The sequence below is a fragment of the Centroberyx gerrardi genome, chromosome 4 (genome assembly GCF_048128805.1).
Source record: "Centroberyx gerrardi isolate f3 chromosome 4, fCenGer3.hap1.cur.20231027, whole genome shotgun sequence".
Taxonomy (NCBI): domain Eukaryota; kingdom Metazoa; phylum Chordata; class Actinopteri; order Beryciformes; family Berycidae; genus Centroberyx; species Centroberyx gerrardi.
Window position 1 is genome coordinate 7166507 of NC_136000.1, and position 21231 is coordinate 7187737.

General features: G+C 41.5%; 2 protein-coding genes across 2 annotated transcripts; both read left to right on the plus strand.

The window, feature by feature from the left end:
- The first annotated feature begins 4866 nt into the window (after positions 1-4866).
- Positions 4867-12692, plus strand: pdia3 (protein disulfide isomerase family A, member 3). The gene is made up of 13 exons (XM_071911075.2): positions 4867-5136; positions 6054-6132; positions 6257-6374; positions 6561-6668; positions 7021-7150; positions 7269-7385; positions 9013-9138; positions 9462-9644; positions 10416-10524; positions 10817-10945; positions 11220-11299; positions 11781-11838; positions 11965-12692. The coding sequence occupies exons 1-13, from the start codon at positions 5003-5005 to the stop codon at positions 12070-12072; spliced, it is 1479 nt and encodes a 492-aa protein (XP_071767176.1). The 5' UTR covers positions 4867-5002; the 3' UTR covers positions 12073-12692.
- Positions 12693-14015: 1323 nt separating this feature from the next.
- Positions 14016-18093, plus strand: isg20 (interferon stimulated exonuclease gene). The gene is made up of 4 exons (XM_071911093.2): positions 14016-14050; positions 15098-15784; positions 16360-16560; positions 17092-18093. Exons 2-4 carry the CDS (start codon positions 15128-15130, stop codon positions 17290-17292), a joined length of 1059 nt encoding a protein of 352 aa, XP_071767194.1. The 5' UTR covers positions 14016-14050; positions 15098-15127; the 3' UTR covers positions 17293-18093.
- The last annotated feature ends 3138 nt before the right edge of the window (positions 18094-21231 follow it).

A 21231-nucleotide genomic window follows, 5' to 3' on the forward strand; every position in this document is an offset into this window, starting at 1 on the left:
TTCCCACGATAAAACTAGAAGGGCACTCAGAGAGCGCAGACCTCCGCCAAGGTTCGTGCTATTATTGCTTGTTCGTGAGTCGGATCCGGATCCGCTCCAAAATTGAATGGGTTCTTCCTTGGCCCATGCTACACCCTTCCACGAAGTTTCATGAAAATTGGGCCAGTAGTTTTTCCGTAATCCTGCTAACAGACAAACAAACAGACAAACAAACGGCACCGAAAGCATAACCTCCTTGGTGGAGGTAATGATGGTTGAATGGTGATGAAAACATGTTGACCTACAGCATTTAGTATAATGTTTATCAGGGTGTATGATGGGATAGCAGTATGTCTTCCATCCGGTCTACTGTAACTGTGACCTTGAACTGGTACAGATGTGTTACAAACTGCTGCATAATAGATACTGAACGACAACCTTATTGATTTGTGTCTCTGAACGCCCCCCGTTCTCTCTCTCTCTATCCATCCCAACTCCACTGACATTGACCACCAACCAAAAAACACTCCAGGGTGTAGCCTAGCCTCATTTGGTTCTTGATTATTTCCGTCTAATTTTGTCATTTCCTCCTCAGCTGTAGGTTTACTGTAAACAGAGGCTGGACTGGAAGGGGGGCAGCTCTGCTTTAAGGGATTATCAAGGCTCTGTAAGTCTCAGCCAGGGGCTCTGCTGCTGCTGGGAGAGATGAGGGGCATTCATTCAAGGATATAAGACTGTTGTTTCACAAAAAACACGGCTTTGCAAGAAGTAAGCTTTTTAAGAATGAACAGAAGAATACTTATTTTCACAGTAACGCACGTGTATTTTTGAAATCATATAATGGGAGGTTTTGACAGGTTTCAAAGACTAAAAGGTCATGAAACTCACTCGGCACATAAATGACCGTGTAAACTTTCAGTCCAAGTAAGAAAAACACCAAAATTGCAGAATGTGGTTTTCCTGTACTGCACTGCATCTAGGAAGGTTAACAGGAGGCAGAGAGGTAATGTACACAGAGGCAACTTTATTATCTACATATTAATATTGTGTAACGGTCTGTATTCTTGAGTTGCACCACCATTTGCCCTGTCACATCTGAGTGTCTCAATGCTAAGAACTCCTTCCTTGATCTGTCTCCTCTCCTTTATATCTCATCTTCCTGAGTGACGAGCAGGGTTGGGTAATAACAGAATACATGTAACAGAGTTATGTATTCTAAATACAAAAAACATGTCACTGTATTCCATTATGTTACCTAAAAAAACAGTGTATTCTGGGGACAGATACTTGTGGAAAAAGTAGGGGATTACTTTTGGGAAACTTTCGAAGTGAAAGTGAGAAACTGAGAAGGCTGTTTAAATAGTGGCAGGAGTTCATCTTTATAAAATGTGTTTTTCTGTTCTGTAACTTCAAATATACAGTAATCTGAAAATAACTGAAAGTAATCAGAATATATTACTGAGTTTGCGTAATCCCTCGGATTCATTACTGATTACAGTCTTGATGAGGTAACTAGTTAGCTGCAATGGAATACCTTTTTAAAGTAACTTGGCTCCCTCTACTGGCCTTTAAATACAACTACAAGGGCATTCAAGTGCAGTGGCAGCAGTTTGAAGACTTTACTTCCTGGTTTTAGAAAAAGCAACACAAACTTAATGAAGTGAAGTTGTAGGTCAGTCACACATAGAGCTGTTTTGAGGAATATCTGTCTATACTGTGGGTGCACACAGGCCAGTGATGTACTCTACGTATTTTATAAGGGCAAAGAAGAAGTGATTCTGATTCTGAAAAATACAACATATATCTACTTATGTACAATATAGTTATATGATATGATGTTTCAAACTTAAACAATTGCTGCAAAAAATTTGCTAAATCTTTTATCCATACATGATGGATTGATAACAGCAAATTTGGTTTGCAAATTTGAGTTTAAGTCAACATCTAAAAAATATTATCAACCCTTTTTACAGAAGAGGCCTTGAATTCAGATTCAGATGTGAACTCAGAAAAAAAATCATGGACTGACAAAATGTCGTACTGTACATACAAGAAGAGAAATATTGCACACATGCACACACTCTCTCTGACCTCTTCCTCTCAGAATATAGTTTTACACCTCATCCATTTCTAGAGAACCAAACTCCCTCGTCAACTCAGCTGACCGCTCTCTTTCCTCCTCCTCTTCCTCCTCCACTCTGAGAGGAAAACAAAGCCTTCATTTGATCCCTCTCTCCTCTTATCTCTCCAAAAATCAATTCTGTTTGGCTGCCATAATAACTGAAAGTGAATTGCTGGGAAAGTGTAGCCTACAGTACATGCTCAAAAGGTAAGTGTGTGTGCTGAGCAGATCTGAGGTGTGAGTGTGTTTAACTGTATGAATTTGAGGCAGGGTGTCGCTGAAAAACAGAAAGTGTGTTCAGTCAACCTTTCCCTCATCTTTTCTGTCTGTAAAGCAGAAAAATAGTCCTAGATATTTAGTTTTCTTTAAGATATTAAATTGATACTGGACTCTTGATTTGTTCTGACTTGATTTTGTGTTCTACATTGACTTGAGACTTGACATTAATGACATGGACTTGACTTGGTAATCTACATTTAGACTTGGGACTCGACTTGAGATTAGTGTCTCAAGACTTTCAAACCTGCTTGAGTCTTCCAGGCAACAGCGTTTGAGATCCTGTGATCCCTCATGCTGTTGAGTCATGAAGGAGGATGGACAGATGCATTACATTGTGTCCTAGAACAGGTAGAACACAAACTCAGGTCATGAAAAATATCATTAACTTCTCAGAAAGGTTTTGATAATCAAGCTACATCACTAATGGTTATGGCACATGGATTTACTATGTTGACAGATACCTAATCCTGAGGGCTTAGTTACATTTTCCAGTACAGGTAGGAACCAAGGACAAATCCAACATGGTGACCAGTCGGTGTTCTGCCTCAGCTGTTCACCTATCCTCTGACATCTGAGCCTGGGTTTAGCGTAGGCCGTTTAAGAGCATAAGAGACAGTTACATCAGATCCTGTCAGTTGGTAAAAGTGAAGGTTCTCTAGTCACTGCTAGTGTCGGCAGTCCGGCTGGAGGGGAATCTCTAAATACACCATGAAGGTTTTTGAAGGTTGATACCAATATTTGTAGGCTGAAGTTGCTGATATTTTGTGCCCATATTCCATATCTTTGAGTTTGGCCAATTCTTGTCAGGGTGGAAAGGCCTCTGACGCAGCATTTAGACCATCATGGGACACTAAAACTCTCCACTGAAACCCAGACTGATGAAATTATTTTAGGGTCAGCAGACAACGTGACACGACTGAGTGTATGATTTTATTACATTTTATTAAGTCATTTTATTTGATTTTAGCACACTGTTTTAGGGTGACCCACAGCACATATTCAGTGGGAGGGAAACTGTGGGATACATTAGGCCTTTAAATGAAGAATTAATTTACAAAATCATAACTTAACCAATAAATTAATGAATAAAATGTGCCATTGAACAGGTGTGGTAGAAAGTTTTAGTGTCACATAATGGTCTGAATGGTGTTTCAGAGGCTTTTCCTCCCTGCCAAGAATAAAGATCTAGAGGAAACACTGAATATACAAGACACAGTCAAAGTCACATAAAAGATAAAGCAAATCAAAATTTCTACATCAGTGCTCCAAATGGCAGAAGTCCAACATCAAAGCAGCAGGCTCAAGAGCCAAGCCTGTTTAATTCTTGACTAAACAAAGACAGCTCCTCATTGAGTCTGCCACAGACAGTTTAAACTCGCCAAGAGAGAGCGCACTGGCTCTTTCAGCCTTAAATCTTTTCAGTTCAGTGAAGAGGGAACAGACTACATAAATACACTTGACCTTAGGGACTGATACAAAAACAGATTGTGTGACCATAAACAGCAATTTCCACCAACTGTTTTAGAAATGTAAGGGCACAAATAATCAGGAAGCCGACCCAGAATGGCCCCATAGATAAAAAATATACCAACAAATTAGCCTATGAGTGGATTAGTGGACTATGATGAGTATGCAGCAATATAGCAAAGTGTAAACCCACCTAAACTAATTTTACCAACTGTTTTATTTGCAGAACAGAGTTGACCCACCTGTTTAAAATCTTTCTGAGGAAAGTTTATAGTATACATCATAGTGAGCAGTGTCAAATGTATGTAAGTTGTATAAAAGTTGGGGTCTTTAATGGGAAAAACAAATGAATGCCTTTCTGATAATGTAATTGATTTGTGTTTGTATTGATGGATGTTTGCCTTATGGTGATCGCTGACTGGAGGTCATGGTTTGCCCTCCTTTTTCATGATCCACATGTGGAAATTGTTGCAGGGGCAAAGAGTAAAGGATACAGTAAAAAATTGAATATAAATCAGAATAGAACAAATAGGCGATAATCGACAATTCCAACATGAAGAAGAAATGCATGAATGAAAGTATGCAAATATATGGATGTATTAAGAGGGTACGCAAAATTGCAGCAGAACTTAATGCTGACTGAAGAGAATGTGAAATATATGCAGTATGAAATAAATGCAAAGCTACAAAACACCACTCTATAACAATTAGAGGAATAACAGAATATGAAGAAACACATTACACCTCTACATCACAGTGCTGTATGACGGTAAGTAAAGAGGTTTAAGTTTCTTTCAAATGATTAAAAGGGCCATTATCACTTCCGCATGTCAGGCTGGAGGTTTTGACTTTGGCGAATGGTGATTGGCTCTGAAACGAGGAACTCGCGTGTGCCCGCTTCTCATTGGCTGAGCGGGGCGGAGTGACGCGGCTCAAACTCCAATGGTAGGCTGCCACACTGTGGTTATGGGAAGCCCCCGCTGCCTCCAACCCTTTCTCTTTCTTTATCGACTAGTGCATTCTGCATTTGGCCTTTCCCGATTCCGAGCAGTCAGCCTCGGCCTTCATCTCGCTGGTAGGGGCCGCTTCAAACACAATCTACAACCCAAACTAACGGCTTCTGTTTCACTAAAGAAGACGTTAGCGCGGTCCACAATGCTGAGACTGATTTTCCTCGCTGCTCTCGCCGGGTTCACCCAGGCCAGTGATGTGCTTGAATTCACGGATGACGATTTTGACAGCAGAATTGGAGACCATGATCTTATTCTTGTGGAATTTTTCGCCCCCTGGTAAGTCTTTACGACGTTTTGTGAAAAATACCTGTGAAAATGTAACGCATAAGCTAGCTGAACTTGCTGCGTGCTTCATATCGATATAATGTAACGTTAGCTAACTGGCTTGCTGGATACTTTGCTGAACTTGTACGTTAATACTGCAAGTGTTTCCCATGGGTTTTCTCGAGATTTATTAAATGCATTATATCCGCTATACAAATTGCATACCGCCTCTTCTCTAGTTTAACAACAGGATCCTTACTGTCAAAATCCCATTAGCTGTATTGGTTAGTGACCTAGCATGTTAGCTAAAGCAGTAAGGTGTGTAACGGTTCATTTTTTTTTCCGGTCGAGCCAGTAATCAGGAGACCGAGTTTGACGATGCACTGATTATTCAACTAGGCAAACAGCAGATAATTTGTCATAACTTATGTTAGGGTAATTTTGAAACAATCAGGTCAGCTGTGAAGTATTTCAATGGAAACTACGTGAGAATGAGGTTACTAAGGAAGTTGGGGGCGTGGCCTTACACTGTTGTAACGTCCTGATTGGCCGGGGAAGTTTTGGTGTCCACCTCTGATTGGTCCCAGTAAACTGTTACAACGGTTCCACTGAGGCAAACTTGAGCAGGATGAGAGTGAAACAAGAGGATACAGCTAAATATTTGACGCTGCGCCCAATTTCTGCTGAAAAAAGTTAGCTAATGTTCTTCGTCTTGTGAATACTTTTCCTTAACTCTTGATTCAACTTCTTGTATTATCTAAATCCTGTTCATATACTTCAGTGGTATCAAATTCCACCCTATGAAGTCACTAGATCTCCCTTAGAGTTTCCCCAAGCTAAAGCCTGAATAGACTGCAAGGGAAGTGTAAATGGTGCTTTTGTTTAACAGATCCATATCCTCTGTCCTCTCTCTCCCCTCTCTCTATCAGGTGTGGCCATTGTAAACGGCTAGCACCTGAGTACGAGGCAGCCGCCACGCGTCTGAAAGGCACTGTCTCATTGGCCAAGGTATTGCATAACTCCCTTCTCTTCACTTTGTCCACCGCGTTCCAACTTTCTGGACTCTGAACTCTGGTACTTTATGAAACTCAGTGCCTCTTCAGAAAGTGAATATTGTTGTTTTTTCCCTTAGGTTGACTGCACAGCCAACAGCAATGTCTGCAGCAAGTATGGAGTGAGCGGCTACCCGACTCTGAAGGTCTTCAGGGACGGAGAGGACTCTGGCGGCTACGATGGGCCCAGAACTGCAGGTATTTGGCTCTAATGTGATTTTTAACATGTAGGCCTGTATGTAATGTCCAAAAGGCTCTCACACCTGCTTGAACAGTCCTAATGTCTGCTTATCCTTGCTGACTCATGATCTCATTTATTCCGTTTGTCTCTCCATCTTTTTCTCTGTCTCTATTGCGCTTGTGCTTTCATTTTCACTTTCTTAGATGGGATTGTCAGCCACCTGAAGAAACAGGCCGGACCAGCTTCTGTGGAGCTGAAGGCCGACGCAGAGTTTGAGAAATTCATTACAGACCAAGACGCAAGTGTTGTTGGTGAGTTCTTGCTTGGATTTCAGCCGTTTCTTTCTCCAATACTTGATTTCTGCATTTGCTAAATAGTTGAAGCTACTTTAGCCTCTGCTGTCAGACTCTGTCGCTCAGTTCGAACGTAAATCAGCATGTGAAATTAACTTTAGGCAAATATTGGTACATTTTGACCGTGGTTGGTAAGTTTGTCTTCTCCCCAGCCGTCATTCAGACATCCTGTTCTGTGGGATGTTTTTATAGTATTTGGCTGTTCAAACAGTTATAGTGGCTGATGATTTTTGGAAACGATTTGTCACGGTGACCGTTAGATGGAAAAGTTGGCTCCCTGCCCTCAACATGATTCATCATTCCTTCCCAGGGTTCTTTGCTGATGGTGGAAGCACGGGCCAGGCAGAGTTCCTGAAGGCTGCCAGCGCCCTGAGAGAGTCCTACCGCTTCGCCCACTCCAACTCTGAGGCTCTCCTCCAGAGCCACGGCATCGATGGAGAGTAAGTAGTATCGACACACTGCTGTCAGCCAAATAAGTCGGTCTCTTGTCAGTCAGTGGTGTAACTGGTGTGGGTGAAGCAGCAGGGCAGCAGTGACCTTTGCTCTGTTGTTTCACAGGGGAGTCGTCCTGTTCCGCCCACCACGACTCAGCAACAAGTTTGAGGAGAGCACCGTCAAGTTCAGCGAGGAGAAGTTCACCAGTAACAAGATCAAGAAGTTCATCCAGGACAACATGTGAGTGTTGATTTATTCAGTCCATGTCCTATCCTCTCAGGTGCAGTTGCTATTGCTCCTTGTAGGCAGCAGAGAGGATAGTTCATTTTATTTGCCAAGTACAATAGATATACAGGAATGTGCCTTGCTGGCATTGGTGCAGACATACAGTCATCTAGCATAGTAACATAGTACATATTGACACACATGGCACAGTGCCAAGAGGATCTCATGTAATAGGTTGTGTGTCACTCTGCAAACACAGATTCGGCTTTTACTCCGGTAGCATGACTACTAAACCTGTAAAATGCATCATTCTGGGCTCAGATTAATGGTATTTGCAGACTCCTTTGACTAAAAAATATTAGATTTTCTTCTTGGCTTGTTTTTAATCAGATGTTCTTTAGATTCCGATGTCCTAACAAGTTGGAAGCCAGTGAGAAAATTGAGTGTCCCATATGCATAGGCAACTCACCGCATCATTGAGACAGCATTGGCTATAGTACAAACATTTCTCTGTCTGGTTTTGAGAGCAGATCATACAGGACAGACTGACAGGATATTGTGCAGATGATGCTAGAGAGAACTTGGGTGATCCTGCTGTGTTTGTGTGAGATTGTATGTGGAGAAGGATCAGAAGGCTGCACGTCCTCACACACCACAGAAGTAATCAGAAGGGATTAACAGTAGAGACACATCTGAGTACATGGGAGGTAGACCTAGCGAGCCTGTCAGCAAGTAATTTTTTTTTACCATTTTAGTCACTTGGCGGTAACTTTACAGCCCATTATCTTAAAGTTGATATGACCAACAACATGACAGCCTGAGGAAGCTCAAAATAGATGTTTAGATTTGGTTGACTAATGAATTTAAATATGTGGTTTGGGGAGTAATCTAAAAGTGTGAATGCAGCTATCATGCTACTTCCTGTGTTACTTATTTTGCTCCTTTGCATGATGTCCTCAAGTGCCGCACTATGCTGCACTCAAAAAGTTTTGTAAGGAAGGTGATGACAATAAATAGAAAAACGGTTGAAAGAGCACTAGATAATGGTGGGTGACTTACTAGGAACACTCAAGTACACCTTTTGATAAAACAGAAACAAAAACGTTTACAACATTGGCGCACATGTTTCATTTTCATGTGGCGAGATAGTTTCCTGTAGTTCTCTGTTTTTGCAACCAGACCATGTCCCTACAGTAAAGGATATCCCCCTTTCTTAGCTAATCTTTGTCATCTTTCTTTTGTTTGGTCAGAGATGAGGAGTTGCACTTGTTTCTCTTTCACTTTCCTCAAGCCACACTTACATAAACAGTGCACATGGGTGCAACTCATACAGCAGCCCTACCCATGTGTTTTCAGCAACTTTGCAGCTAATGACAGCTTGACATTAAGTCTGCAGAACGTAAATAACATCTGCATGACTCAACCAAAGACTGTTCACCTGCAGCCTGGCTCATCCAGTAGAAACAGTATGGACAAATCTAAACCTTAGAACAGATTTTGACCAGTGAATTTTTTCCATTGGCATGCCACCCACCACTAGCAATATATTATTTGGTTATTCATGCGTAGCTAAAAGAATATAGCCTGTTCGTTTACATTTCGTTGTGAACTGATGAGTTCTTACTTCCTGTCTCCCCCTCAGCTTTGGAATGTGCCCCCACATGACAGACGACAACAAAGACCAGATGAAGGGCAAGGACCTGCTGGTGGCCTATTACGATGTGGACTACGACAAAAACCCCAAGGGATCCAACTACTGGAGGAACAGGTAAGGAGTCCTCTAACTCGCCACAGAGCTGCTCCTTCCCCAGCACCACTCTAAAAAAAACATTTAAAAAAAACAATAAGGAAATGAAGGCAACATTGTTCATTTTTATTTTGTTGGATTTGTTTTCTCTTTTTTGTGTTGCTATTGTCACTCTGTGGTACTCTGTCTTCTCCTGTAGCATTCTCCTGTCGTAGTTGGTTGTGGGAAACTTTCCTCCCTACATACAGGACCAGTGATTTGAGGCACATCCTTTTTCCAGTTTATCTTCAAAAGCATCACTTGGAAAATGGACCAAATGAATATTCGTTTGTTTTTTTTCCCAGGGTGATGAAGGTGGCCAAGGGCTTCGTGGATCAGGGCAAGAAGCTGAGCTTCGCCGTGGCCAACAAGAACGCTTTCGGCCACGACATCGCTGAGCTGGGCCTGGACGCCAGCTCCGGAGAGCTGCCTGTGGTGGGAATCCGCACCGCCAAGGGAGACAAATACGTCATGACTGAGGAGTTCACGTGAGTAAAGTCAAATTTATTACCATTCCACACCAAGGGTTGCTAGGAATTTTTCCATGGTGCAACAAGTACATTTAAAATGGTAAAAACATTTCACACATACACATAAATCAGTGAATCGTACATCTTCCTCTAGCCAGTTCGTTTAATTAAATGAGAATATAAAACAAACGGTACAAATCCAGTGGCGCTGTATAACTCAACAGAAGCCTATTGAACACGGTGAGGGATGTTAGTCCTTTATGTATTTTGGGACGGGGCTTCAAAATGTGAAGTGGCACCTGTGAGTGGGTCACACGTCGGCATGTGAATAGCACTGAATGACGAAGGGTTCAGGTACTTTGAAATGTGAGGTGCAGTTCCCAGTTTTTCTTGGTGTTCAATTCCAGCAACGTCCTCAACCCGTCATCCTGATAAATGTCACATTGCTTTTGGAACGAGCGTGGGCCAAAATGGTGATATTTTGGGGCTGGTGTCCAGTGACGTTGCATTGGTGTTGGAATTTGATACACAGCTGCGCAACAGTGACATATGGTACTAGAGATCTGCAGAAGAGAAGAGCAGTAATAAACAGATGAACAGGAAGATATACAAGACGCTCATTTTCATTTAACTTGGCAGGAGTTGACAATGATACAAATATTATTATACATTAAAGTATGACTGATGTAAACGTGGAGACATGTTGATTCTACATGCCTTTTCCTAAATGTCCCATTTCCCAGCTGATTGCTTTTAATGTTGTGTTTTTTTCTTTTTTCTCCCCCCCAGTCGTGATGGAAAAGCCCTGGAGCGTTTCCTGCAGGATTACTTTGACGGCAAGCTGAAGCGCTACCTCAAATCAGAGCCCATCCCCGAGAACAACGACGGACCCGTCAAGGTGAGACACCGCGTCCGGGAATATTCCTAAATTTCTACTTTAACCTTATGTATACTCTGTGTCAGGGGTGTCATTTTTTTATTTTAATTTTTTTTTAACGTGACACGATTTCCCTAGGAGACTTCTTGTTGTCATGCTTTCATGTGCTCTGTACTGGATGTGATTTTAAGTCAAAACGTTCCTGTGTCAAAGTAAAATTACTGACTTCAAAAATACTCTTATGTATAAGTACACAAAAGCTACTCGTTTATCACTGACAGAGTAAATCCGTAACCTCCGCCCCTGTGTCCAGGTTGTGGTCGCTGAGAACTTCGACTCCATCGTCAACGACGACAGCAAAGACGTGCTGATCGAGTTCTACGCTCCGTGGTGCGGCCACTGCAAGAGCCTGGAGCCCAAGTACAAAGAGCTGGGAGAGAAGGTAAGGGAGAGATACATGCAGGACATATACCATTTGGTGGACATTTTTATTAAAAAGGCCTTAGCATGACTAGTAGCATGACTGCTCATGTTATAAGTACGGGTGGCCCAAGTGGGGAAACAACCCCCTGACCCAGACAGTGCTGGTGCCATGCTCGACCCATTTAACTACAGGACCAGACGAAACGCAGACTGTCCCCGGAACTGGAGATTTAGATCTTATCAACCAGTTTACTTTGCAGAGAGTAACAGTTTCCCTCCTCTACCCCACACAGCTGGCCAGCGATCCCAGTGTTGTCATCGCCAAGATGGACGCCACAGCCAATGATGTGCCATCTCCATATGAAGTCAGAGGGTGAGTAATGAACCACTTCACTGTCGTATTCAGGGTTTGGGAAAAAATAAAAATAAGGCCTTCAAAGCTTTGAAACTGAAAAGACGGCCTTGAAAGTATGTGATCAGCTCTCCATCCTAGCATCAACATTTCACATCCAGAGGAAAAATCCTGTGGTGGAGAAAAGAAGCAGTTTTAAAATTAAGGATTTCACCAGGATTCCTTGACTTTAGAGCACCATGAGTAAAAAAATTTGACCAATGTCATGTCTTATCCCAAAATATGACGATTTGGAGTCCTTGAATTTCTTAAAAGTCATTGAGAAAGTTGTTGAATTTGATGTCTAAGTGAATGTGGGAACCCTGGGTATAAAATATTGATTTTGATGTCTTGGTCATGTTCATAACCCATTTTAAAAAGTAGAGTGTGAAGCGCATCATTACCTAATGCTATGATATATATTGGTTCTTTCTCATCTGATCAACCTTTCCTTCTTTTCTAGATTCCCCACAATCTTCTTTGCCCCAGCCGGACAGAAAATGAGCCCAAAGAAATACGAGGTGAGTCTCAGCTTGAGTGATCGTTAAAACAAAGTGCTTTCATGTCTGTATTCTGGTTAAAGTCTTGGTCTTTGCCTCCTGATCCGCATGTTGGCTAATGGACTCGTGTCTCCGCTCTGGTTCCAGGGCGGTCGCGAGGTGAGCGACTTCATCTCCTACCTGAAGAAGGAGGCCACCAACCCCCTGGTGGCGCAGGAGGAGCCCAAGAAGAAGAAGAAGAAGATAGAGCTATAAAATCTCAGAACTGGAACTCGACGTCCCCCGCGACAGGAGGAGGATTGGGGAATCCCGACAGAGAAAGAACTAAATTATATTCCAGTCTCTTAGTGAACTACCGAATGCTCTGAAGCCGAGTCACAATGACGCGGCCCTCCCTTTGGGTCCTCCGCTGCTCTGGGAAAACTGTGGAAGGTGGAGATGTGGTGGCCAGGGCCTGCCTGATTTAAAAACAACAAAAAAAATTTGTTAGGGAAGAGGGACAGCTTTTGAAATTTGAGATTATTTCCCCTGGTCTGTCTACTACACCTCAGACTGATGCACTTTGGTTTGACACCAGTCTCCAGTCATCTATCGCTTTGTTTTTGTTGTCGTCGTCTTGACAAGGGGTATTGGGTTGGTGAATTCTTTTTTTTTTTTTTTCTTTTTTTTTCTTTTGTACCACGTCTTTGTTTTTGTACATTTGGAAGGATCGTGAAATAAAAGGCCCACAAAACCAAAAAGAACTGTATGATTTGATTCATGAAAGTAATCTTAAAGTTTTGAGTAAAACTGTTGCTGACATTCGAGTAGGGCTGGGCAATATGGTTGAAATCAATATCAAGATAATCATAAGGCTATTTTTTGATAATATATATCACAATATGGCTCACGTATGCAAAATCACATGTTAAATAATCACATTAATGTTCATCCCATTGAACCGAATGGTAATGTTTGGTGTGATGTCGAACAAAAGTGACATTTTTTTAATAATACTCCTACCAGACCTCATTTTGTCAGAGTTTTTAAATAAAATTACCAATTAACAATTTAGACAGAAGAATTGTGTCACGATATCCCAAAATCACCATATCACAATATGATTCCACTGAAAGACGATAAATGATATTGAATATTATCGCCCAGCCCTACTTTCAAGCTACTGACGAAACTATATTCTTCCTCATTTAAAATTAGGTTTTGCTGTCATGTTCCCCTTGACTTCCCCTGACTCTAAATCTTGGTATCATGGTATTACTACATAGCCTTTTCCCTCATTTCTTGCTTCCTTTTTAAATCCATTGTTTTCCCCCCAGAAAAGAGTTTCATTCAGCTTTGAATATTTCAGTACATTCAAGGTGGGACCTTGAGGATACGAGAAATGTAGTCTCTGCCATTTCTTCATTTACTCAATCCAAACCAAATGATAAAATGCAAATATAAACAAATCAGGCTATTCAAAAGATCTTACTAACAAATTATTAGATTTACACAGGAGCTATAAAGAATCTGTTAAATCAGTGTCATGCCAGTATTGCAAAAAATGGTATCTACACACAGTGTCAGTCACAAAATCACTTATCTATCTTTGGGTCTAAGTGTGATATTGAAGTCCCAGCCACTCTGTTCCTTGTAGTTAGGCTTGGTGGAACTTGCTTCTCCTGTTTTTAGTTTCATACGTATTGTATACTTTTGTGAAGAAAAGTTTTCAATCAGCGTTAGGTGTTGGCAGTCGTTATATAAAACACATAATACCAAGAGCGCTTTCTTTGCTCCATTCATGGGTTCTACAGTGATGCAACAGGTGCAAGGTGCAGCTGAGTCATATTCTGAGAAAGATAAAGTTCTCTTTTCTTGTTTCTGTGAATAGGGCTTGAATGCCACACTCGTCATTGCTCTGTTAATGAAAGTAATCTAATTCTGGCCCTGACGCAGTGGCTTGATCACAGTAGTACGTCTGACTTTGTATAAGGCAACTTCAGCTGCTATTTATGTATTTGGTGGTTATCTGCAGTGGCGTAATTATTTATTTATTAACTGTACTTGTTTAACATGACTGTGGGCAGTAACGCGCCAAGCCAGTAGGTGGCAGCCACGCCTGTTTTTGGTATTTGAGCACTTCCTGCCAAACGTCACACGAGGAAGAGAAAGAGCCAATCAGGATGGAGAACAGAACACTTGCCCAGACATGTTCACTCTGTACCGCTCTGTACACGTGCTGCGGTCTGAAAAGGTAAAAATCTTCAACCTTTATATTTAATCTTTTTTTGTCATTGCCTGGCTTTTAAGATACATATCTATCTATTTTAGTTGGTAGTTTTAATTTACGTGATATCATTTTCTTGAGAGTGTGGTCTGCAGTGTGTTGTTTGACGTGGCTGTCGTAAACTAGCATAACGTCAGCTGTGCAACATTCAATTCTCTAGCATGGACACAGCGTTACGCCAAACTCCGTTCAAATATCTTTCAGTTAGGTCTGGCCTTGCTCATCGGCAGGCGTATGTACCGCATGAAACATTACTCAATACTTATTATGAATTCATAGGGGTCAGTAGTTAATACGGTATACATACAATCTACCAACGACCTCTAAATTCATTAAAACATAGGCTAAACTTCTACTATCGCTCACACTGCTCGGTACCGTCCATCACGGTGCCGGAGAGGACTGTAGGAATACCGGGCATATAAATGGAGATTTTAGTGATTTACGAGCTGCTTGGTGGATCATATGTATGCCGAATTTACCAGTGGAACCTAATGATTCAGAAAAAGTCTTAAGTCATATTTTACGAGGTATGCTATGGTCGACGACAAGCAAAACAACATTAAACTGCTAGGTTTTGGATGGAGTCTGATGTGACGTAACTTCACACAAGAAGCTTGCCATACGAGAAAACACGAAGGAATGTGTCTCCGAATTATTATCTCATACTTTGGTTAACTGTTATACTTAACAAGCTACATACCTTAGAAAATGTGTATTAGTACATGGCAAGAATTGGCCATGTTGAGTATTGCAGTTTTTCTTTCTAGTACTTAAATTTCACACACCCGGCCCTTATCCTCCATTATGTTTCTACATAGCCAGCCTGCAGAGTTTTATATGGGTTACAGTTACATGAAACAGAGGTAGGAAAATGGCATGTATTTACACTGTTTCTAATATAACCCAGATTACATAGATGAAAGTATTCATCTTAAAAATAGTAATTTGCTATCTGAGCTCCTTCCCTAATAATACATTATGGTATTTCTGTGCTTTTTTTTTCTCTCCCAGAAATGATTCCCTGGTCAAATATATGGGCTGATGATGGCAGAAGCCTCTAACAGGAGTAAAGCCCCCTCATGGGGGCTCCTCAACAACAATAGGTTTTTATGCAGTAAAGCCATGATGCTTCATCCTATGGAGAACGCTAAAGCCAGGAAAAACCGCCAGCGAAAGAACAGAATCGCCAGCTTGAAGAGGAAAATACCAGACAACCACGATGACACACTGGATACAAATAAACTAGTCAAAAAAGTGTGCTTAAGCCATATAGGGCAAGGAAGTCAAAGCACTCTGAACTCAGAAGACACAAGCACTGATGTGTCTAAAACTGGACAGCAGACCTCTGGGCCCGGGCAGCAGAGGTCAGCTGACCAGCAGAGGTCGGCTGTGGCTTTCGGGGAGAGCTGGGAGGTGGACAGCGGCTTCTCCTCTGAGACGAGCCCTCCGGCTAGCGGCCGTAGTTCGCCTTGCCTGTTGACCACTGTGGTGGCCTTGGACTGTGAGATGGTGGGCACGGGGCCGGGCGGGCGCTGCAGTGAGCTGGCCCGCTGCAGCATACTGGACTATCACGGTAACGTCGTCTATGATAAATACATCCGTCCCTGTCAGCGCGTCACGGACTACAGGACTCGCTGGAGCGGCATCCAGAGGCACCACCTGTGGGACGCCACGCCGTTCGCTGAGGCCAGGGAGGAGGTACGGTCTGCCTCGTATTTGTGTTTGAGATCTGCTGCCTGATTCTCTAACCATCTCCTCTCACACAACACACTCAGTTGTTAAACTGTTTATTGAATACACAGAGAACAAGTCTGTACAGCCAATAGGGATGGGACAATATGCTTCTCTCACGATACGATGCGATACATGATACGGGTTTCAAGATTTGATATGACCACGATACAATGTAACAGAAGTTCAAAGACAACAAAGAATGATTTTCCCCTTTCAGGTCGTTTAATTAGATTATCACTATTCAGTATGTCACAAGAAAAAAAGCCAAATTTGAGGAAAAATCTGAAAAATTACACATGAATGATAATAAATTTGTATGGTAGAAATGTTTTTTTCCTATCCCATAAATCAGTTTGAGATCCACTGAATAGAGTATAGATTTTGTTCCTGCTTGCTTCCCCATTTAAAGTTAAGCTCAAGGTGACAAGGGAATTTCCACCAATCACTGATCCCGATGTATTCCCTAATTTTGTCCCACTCTAAGTCATTCATATTTTAAGTTGTCTTCTCTTGCACTTCCATGGCTCCTCTTCTTCCAGGTCCTGGCTATTCTAGAGGGCAAAGTCGTGGTGGGCCACTCTATCTACAATGACTTCGAGGCCTTGGACATGCTCCACCCAGGTCACATGGTCAGGGACACCTGCACTACGCGTCTCCTCACCCGATTGGCCGGCTTCCCCCGCGGGCGCTGCCCCTCCCTCAAGATCCTGGCCAGTAAGCTGCTGGATAGAAGGATTCAGGTGAGAGCTTCATGAGCGTGGGTCACTGTGGAAAATGTAAACGAAATCTGGAGATGTTTCATCATAACTATTGGCGTCTTTGTAACTACAAAGACTAGCCTACATTTTGCAAATACCATGAAAGAAATAAGGCTTCCGTTGTCATCTCTAAGAACTACTAAAAGGCGCCTACAAAACGCATTTAGAAATATTAAGGTGTTTTGTTTTAACAAGTATAAGTATAATAAAAATTTCAGAAACATGTTTGCAGGCAGGTTATCAAAAGTCATTCTGGGAGACGTAGCAAAGTGGGTACACCAAAAAAAGTAGATTACAATACTTCATCACAAAATAACTCCTGGAATGCAGTGAAAATCACAAATTGGTGTTATTTAACAGTGTAAGAGTATCTAAGGGTGGATTTTCCCCTTTAATAATGTCCACATATAACTGCAGTGCACTCACCTGTTTCTAGCAGGGTTTCAGTACCTGATTATAATCAAAGAGTTGTTGCTGATCATAACTTAACCCCGTCTGGTTTTCCCTGCCCAGGTCGGGAGGCGGGGCCACTGCTCGGTGGAGGACGCCCAGGCCGCTCTGGACCTCTACAAGCTGGTGGAGGGCGAGTGGGAGCGGGAACTGCAGGAGAGGATGAGGGACGACGACGCAGCGCTGGAGCCCAGCTTCGCCTCCTCCAACCACTACATGCAGGACCAGTACTGGCCAGAAGACCTCACAGCCGACAGCCAATGAGAGGAGGGAGGGGCGTGGCCTAGAAGCAGGGACTACTAACAGTGTAGTCTGTACTAATTAAATACTTGACACACTTAAATGGAAAAAGTAAACAGCAAATCAGTGATAGATAAATAATTAAAGGTCCCCGTTACGTGGCGATGAACTCATTCATCAGAGTGGTTTCAGATGGCAGAAAGCTTGAATAATGCACATTTTGACAGAGTCTGGATGAGAAATAATGTAGGTAGTAAATGCTCAGTATGTCTGTCTTACTACACTAGTATTAGTCTTTCTAACAGAAGAGGGAATGTGAAAAATAGGACATAAGATTTTCATTCCTCTGTAAAACAAATGGCCTGACCACATTGTCTCATATGAGAAGACGTACTGTATCACCTTTGGGAAGATAACTGTAGTGCTTGAATGAAAACACATGCTAACTTATTACTCGAGTTTTAAACATGTTAAACATGTTTTAAAGTTCCTAACAGCATATTTTTCTTGCTGTGTTACCAGAAGAGGTGTTGACAGGTTTTCAGTAATCATGCTGTTTCAGACTATGTTTTGTTCATAGCGTGAAAAGTGTCGACACTAAGTTGGTGCTCTTAAAGTCGGGGTCATTAACAAATAAGGTGCAAGGTTTAAAGTTCCAGTTCCTCAACAATACTTGCTCTTACTTGAAGGGTTAATTTATCAAGTATTTAAAAGTTTGGCGAAGTGTTACATAAATATTCTAGACTACTTTGATGGTTGTGTTCACTTGTAATGGTGGGATTTCATTACCACTCATTGCATGCTGCTCTTAAATGCCCTAATAAAATGGCAACATTCTGAAATAATATGTATTAGTCTGTCGTCTTCATTTGATTTTGATGAGTGAATGTGATAATAATAGAAGGAATGTGAAAACTGAAAAATAGAGAGAACACAGATCACCACATTGTCCTGTTTTAAGTATATGCTAAGTTAGATTAGCTTTGATTTGTTTCTGTTGTACTGGCTCTTTCACCTCAATATAATTTAGGAATTTCTGATTAAACTGCAATTCCTGTAAGAGAACAGAGGCCAAGTCAGTGTTGAGTTGGTGAGAGGCTCATTTAGTGTTGTACGCCCTCCAGTGATCAGTACAGGAAATCCTACGCTTGGCTCTGAACATAGTTTACTCTTTCCACAGATTAAAGCACAGCTCAAACTCAGTGTCACGCTTAGGAACGAGCGACATTTCCCTCAGTTTTATTGATACTGCAGTTTGTGGAGAAATTGACAGATTGTAGATGGTTTTCACTTTGTTGATGAGCCTGTGAACCTTGAGAGAAGAGTGAGAAAATAACTTCTAATACATATAATACATAAGGAATTGCTGTGCTCATACTGCTCAGTTGACTGAAATGGACAGGCGATATTTCTGCTATTCAGGAAACAGGAAGAAGTGATGAGCAAAACTTTTCCCTGCTTTGTGCTTTGGAAGATAATTGAGCTACTACTGAAATGAATATTCATTTAACGCTGCATGATTTCATCAGTAACAACTGACAAATCTGCTGCTGTGGCAAGACACAATCTTCGCCTGTACATCTTTCAATAGCCATCAAACCAAGAGTTCTTTTAGTTCTCTTTATTGATTGATTCTTGGGATTGATAAAGTTCAGAATATCTTCAGTGTTGGGGAGTGGCATGCAACTAGTAGTTTAACTACATTTTGCAGTAGTGTAGTGGTAGTTCAACTAAATTCAAGTTGGATTTTTGTATTTTGTTTTTTTTGTTATTTTGAGGTGCAGTTAACTACTGCAACAACTTTTATCACAGAAAATGGAAATGCAAGTAGTCTGAACTACTTTTTACTACTACTACTACTAGTACTACTACTTTTGAGTAACTTTACCTCAGAAAACTATATTTCCCTTTAATGGAAGCTTTGCTGCAGTTCATCTAATGTAAAGTAAATGGTAGCTTGTAAAACTACCTTCAAAAGTAGCCTCTTCAGCACTGCTTATCTTATTGTACTGTATGTTATCTTATTTTATCGTATTGTATCGCATCGTAGCATATTGTATCGTATTGCATCATATCGTATCGTATCTTGTCTTATATCTTGTCTTATCGTATATTGTCTTATTGTATGTTATTTTATCCTATTGTATCTTATTGTATCATATTCTATCGTATTGCATCGTATTTTAGATTATCTTATTGTATTTTATTGTATCACATCGCATCGTATCTTATTGTCTTATCGTATTGTATCTTGTTATCCTATCGTATTTTATCGTATCGTATCTCATTGTATCATATTCAATCGTATTGCATTCTCCCCGTGGTCTTGAATCATTAGGTCAAGGGTTATGTTAATGCAGGGGAAACACTTCAAGCATGGCGTCATGGAGAACTACAGAATCCTGCGGCTTGAGCCAATGTTGGATCAGCAACAGCAGCTTTAACAAATGAAACAGCAGTTCTGTTGGGATTGGGAAACGCTGGAGGGATCATCCAGGTCACAATGGCAGCAGGTGACTGTGGGTCTGTTTCCAAACGCATTGCAAAACCCACCACATTAAACGTGGGTTGACCCAGTAGTCTCAATTCATTTGGCGTGAGCAGAGTCTGACATAACACTGCAGGGACGGGATTGTTAGACACACAGAAGTACCATTCAGTTTTAATGCATGGTTATTGTTTTCCGATCAAATCCCTGCAATGTCCATGTATTACATATATTACATTACTTTTATGTGCTTATTGTGTTGGTTATATGTCATCAGTTTGTGTAGGCCTAAGGGTTTGAGCGTTAAAATAGCTGGATTAAGTGTGTGGCATTATAGTATCTCTTATTTTCTATAACAATTACACCTAAGCTGCAGATGGAGATGTACAATTTTTATACTCTCTCTAAATAGCTCTCTAAATGGCTTTGACCTTGTGCCTCAGCTTGTTTCTCTCTCTCAAACACACACACACACACACACACACACACACACACACACACACACACACACACACACTCTCTCTCTCTCTAAAGCTTTAACTTGGCCCTATGGCTCAGCCCATAGGGAGCACAGAGCCTGGCATTGTTTGGCCAATCCAACTTTAGCTCCCCAGACCGCTTCGTTGAGAAGATCAGGCCTGATTTATCAGCTTACTGGTCGGCTGCCCGCTCCCTTCATCGTTGCGTCAGGAGGAAAACGTGTGCAGATGACGTCAGAGCTACCAGGGTCTTAGAGAGGAAAATGGCCGACTTCCAATCACACAACCGCCACACAAAATAACAGCCGGCTGGTGCGATGAGTCCATAGACACTCGTCACTAACGCACTTCCAGATGCAGAAGAGAAGATGGGGTGAGATCCAACAGCAGGAACAAACTCTTATGTGTGCATGGATCGTTCACTGGAGTTCCTCTTTAAACAGTATTATCAGAATCAAATCACTTTATTCACTAAATGCCATAAATGTACAAGAACTTGCCCTGGTGGCACTGGAGCAGAGGCATAAACAACTTAAACTGTAACACAGGATGAGGTACCACCATACCAGGACCTCATATTCACTGTAAAGGACCATTGGAAGACATATATTAGAGTAGAGTAGACTATACATATCACTCTACATATTGCTGTTGTCGGGTGAAAACCTCATATCTCCAAAATGAAACTTTTCAGGAGCAAATAAAAACATAACAGGCTTCTTTTTAGGTTGATAACCATGTATGTTTGAGTTTATCTAATTTGTTTTCGAAAAGATTTCACAAACTAAAGGAATGCAGAATTTTCTCAACCCATAGAGGAGCATGTAATCCTCCAACTGAGGTTAAAACATGAATTGAAACTGAAAATGACGTTTTCAGCTGACAGCAACAATATATAAATTCAGCATTCAATTACTATGATTACAGTCTCCTACTGTATTTGTTCTCCAATGGCTCTTTGTTAGTTTGTTTTCACGCACACTTCCTTGTTCCCTC

What these genes read in the sequence shown, in the direction of transcription:
- pdia3 (XM_071911075.2), top strand. Translation starts at nt 5,003, where the DNA reads ATGCTGAGACTGATTTTCCTCGCTGCTCTCGCCGGGTTCACCCAGGCC. An exon ending in GTCATGACTGAGGAGTTCAC is followed by an intron (nt 9,645 to 10,415) that starts GTGAGTAAAGTC and finishes TCTCCCCCCCAG; the next exon opens with TCGTGATGGAAAAGCCCTGG. An exon ending in TGAGCCCAAAGAAATACGAG is followed by an intron (nt 11,839 to 11,964) that starts GTGAGTCTCAGC and finishes CTCTGGTTCCAG; the next exon opens with GGCGGTCGCGAGGTGAGCGA.
- isg20 (XM_071911093.2), top strand. Translation starts at nt 15,128, where the DNA reads ATGATGGCAGAAGCCTCTAACAGGAGTAAAGCCCCCTCATGGGGGCTC. An exon ending in TCGCTGAGGCCAGGGAGGAG is followed by an intron (nt 15,785 to 16,359) that starts GTACGGTCTGCC and finishes CTCTTCTTCCAG; the next exon opens with GTCCTGGCTATTCTAGAGGG. An exon ending in TGCTGGATAGAAGGATTCAG is followed by an intron (nt 16,561 to 17,091) that starts GTGAGAGCTTCA and finishes TTCCCTGCCCAG; the next exon opens with GTCGGGAGGCGGGGCCACTG.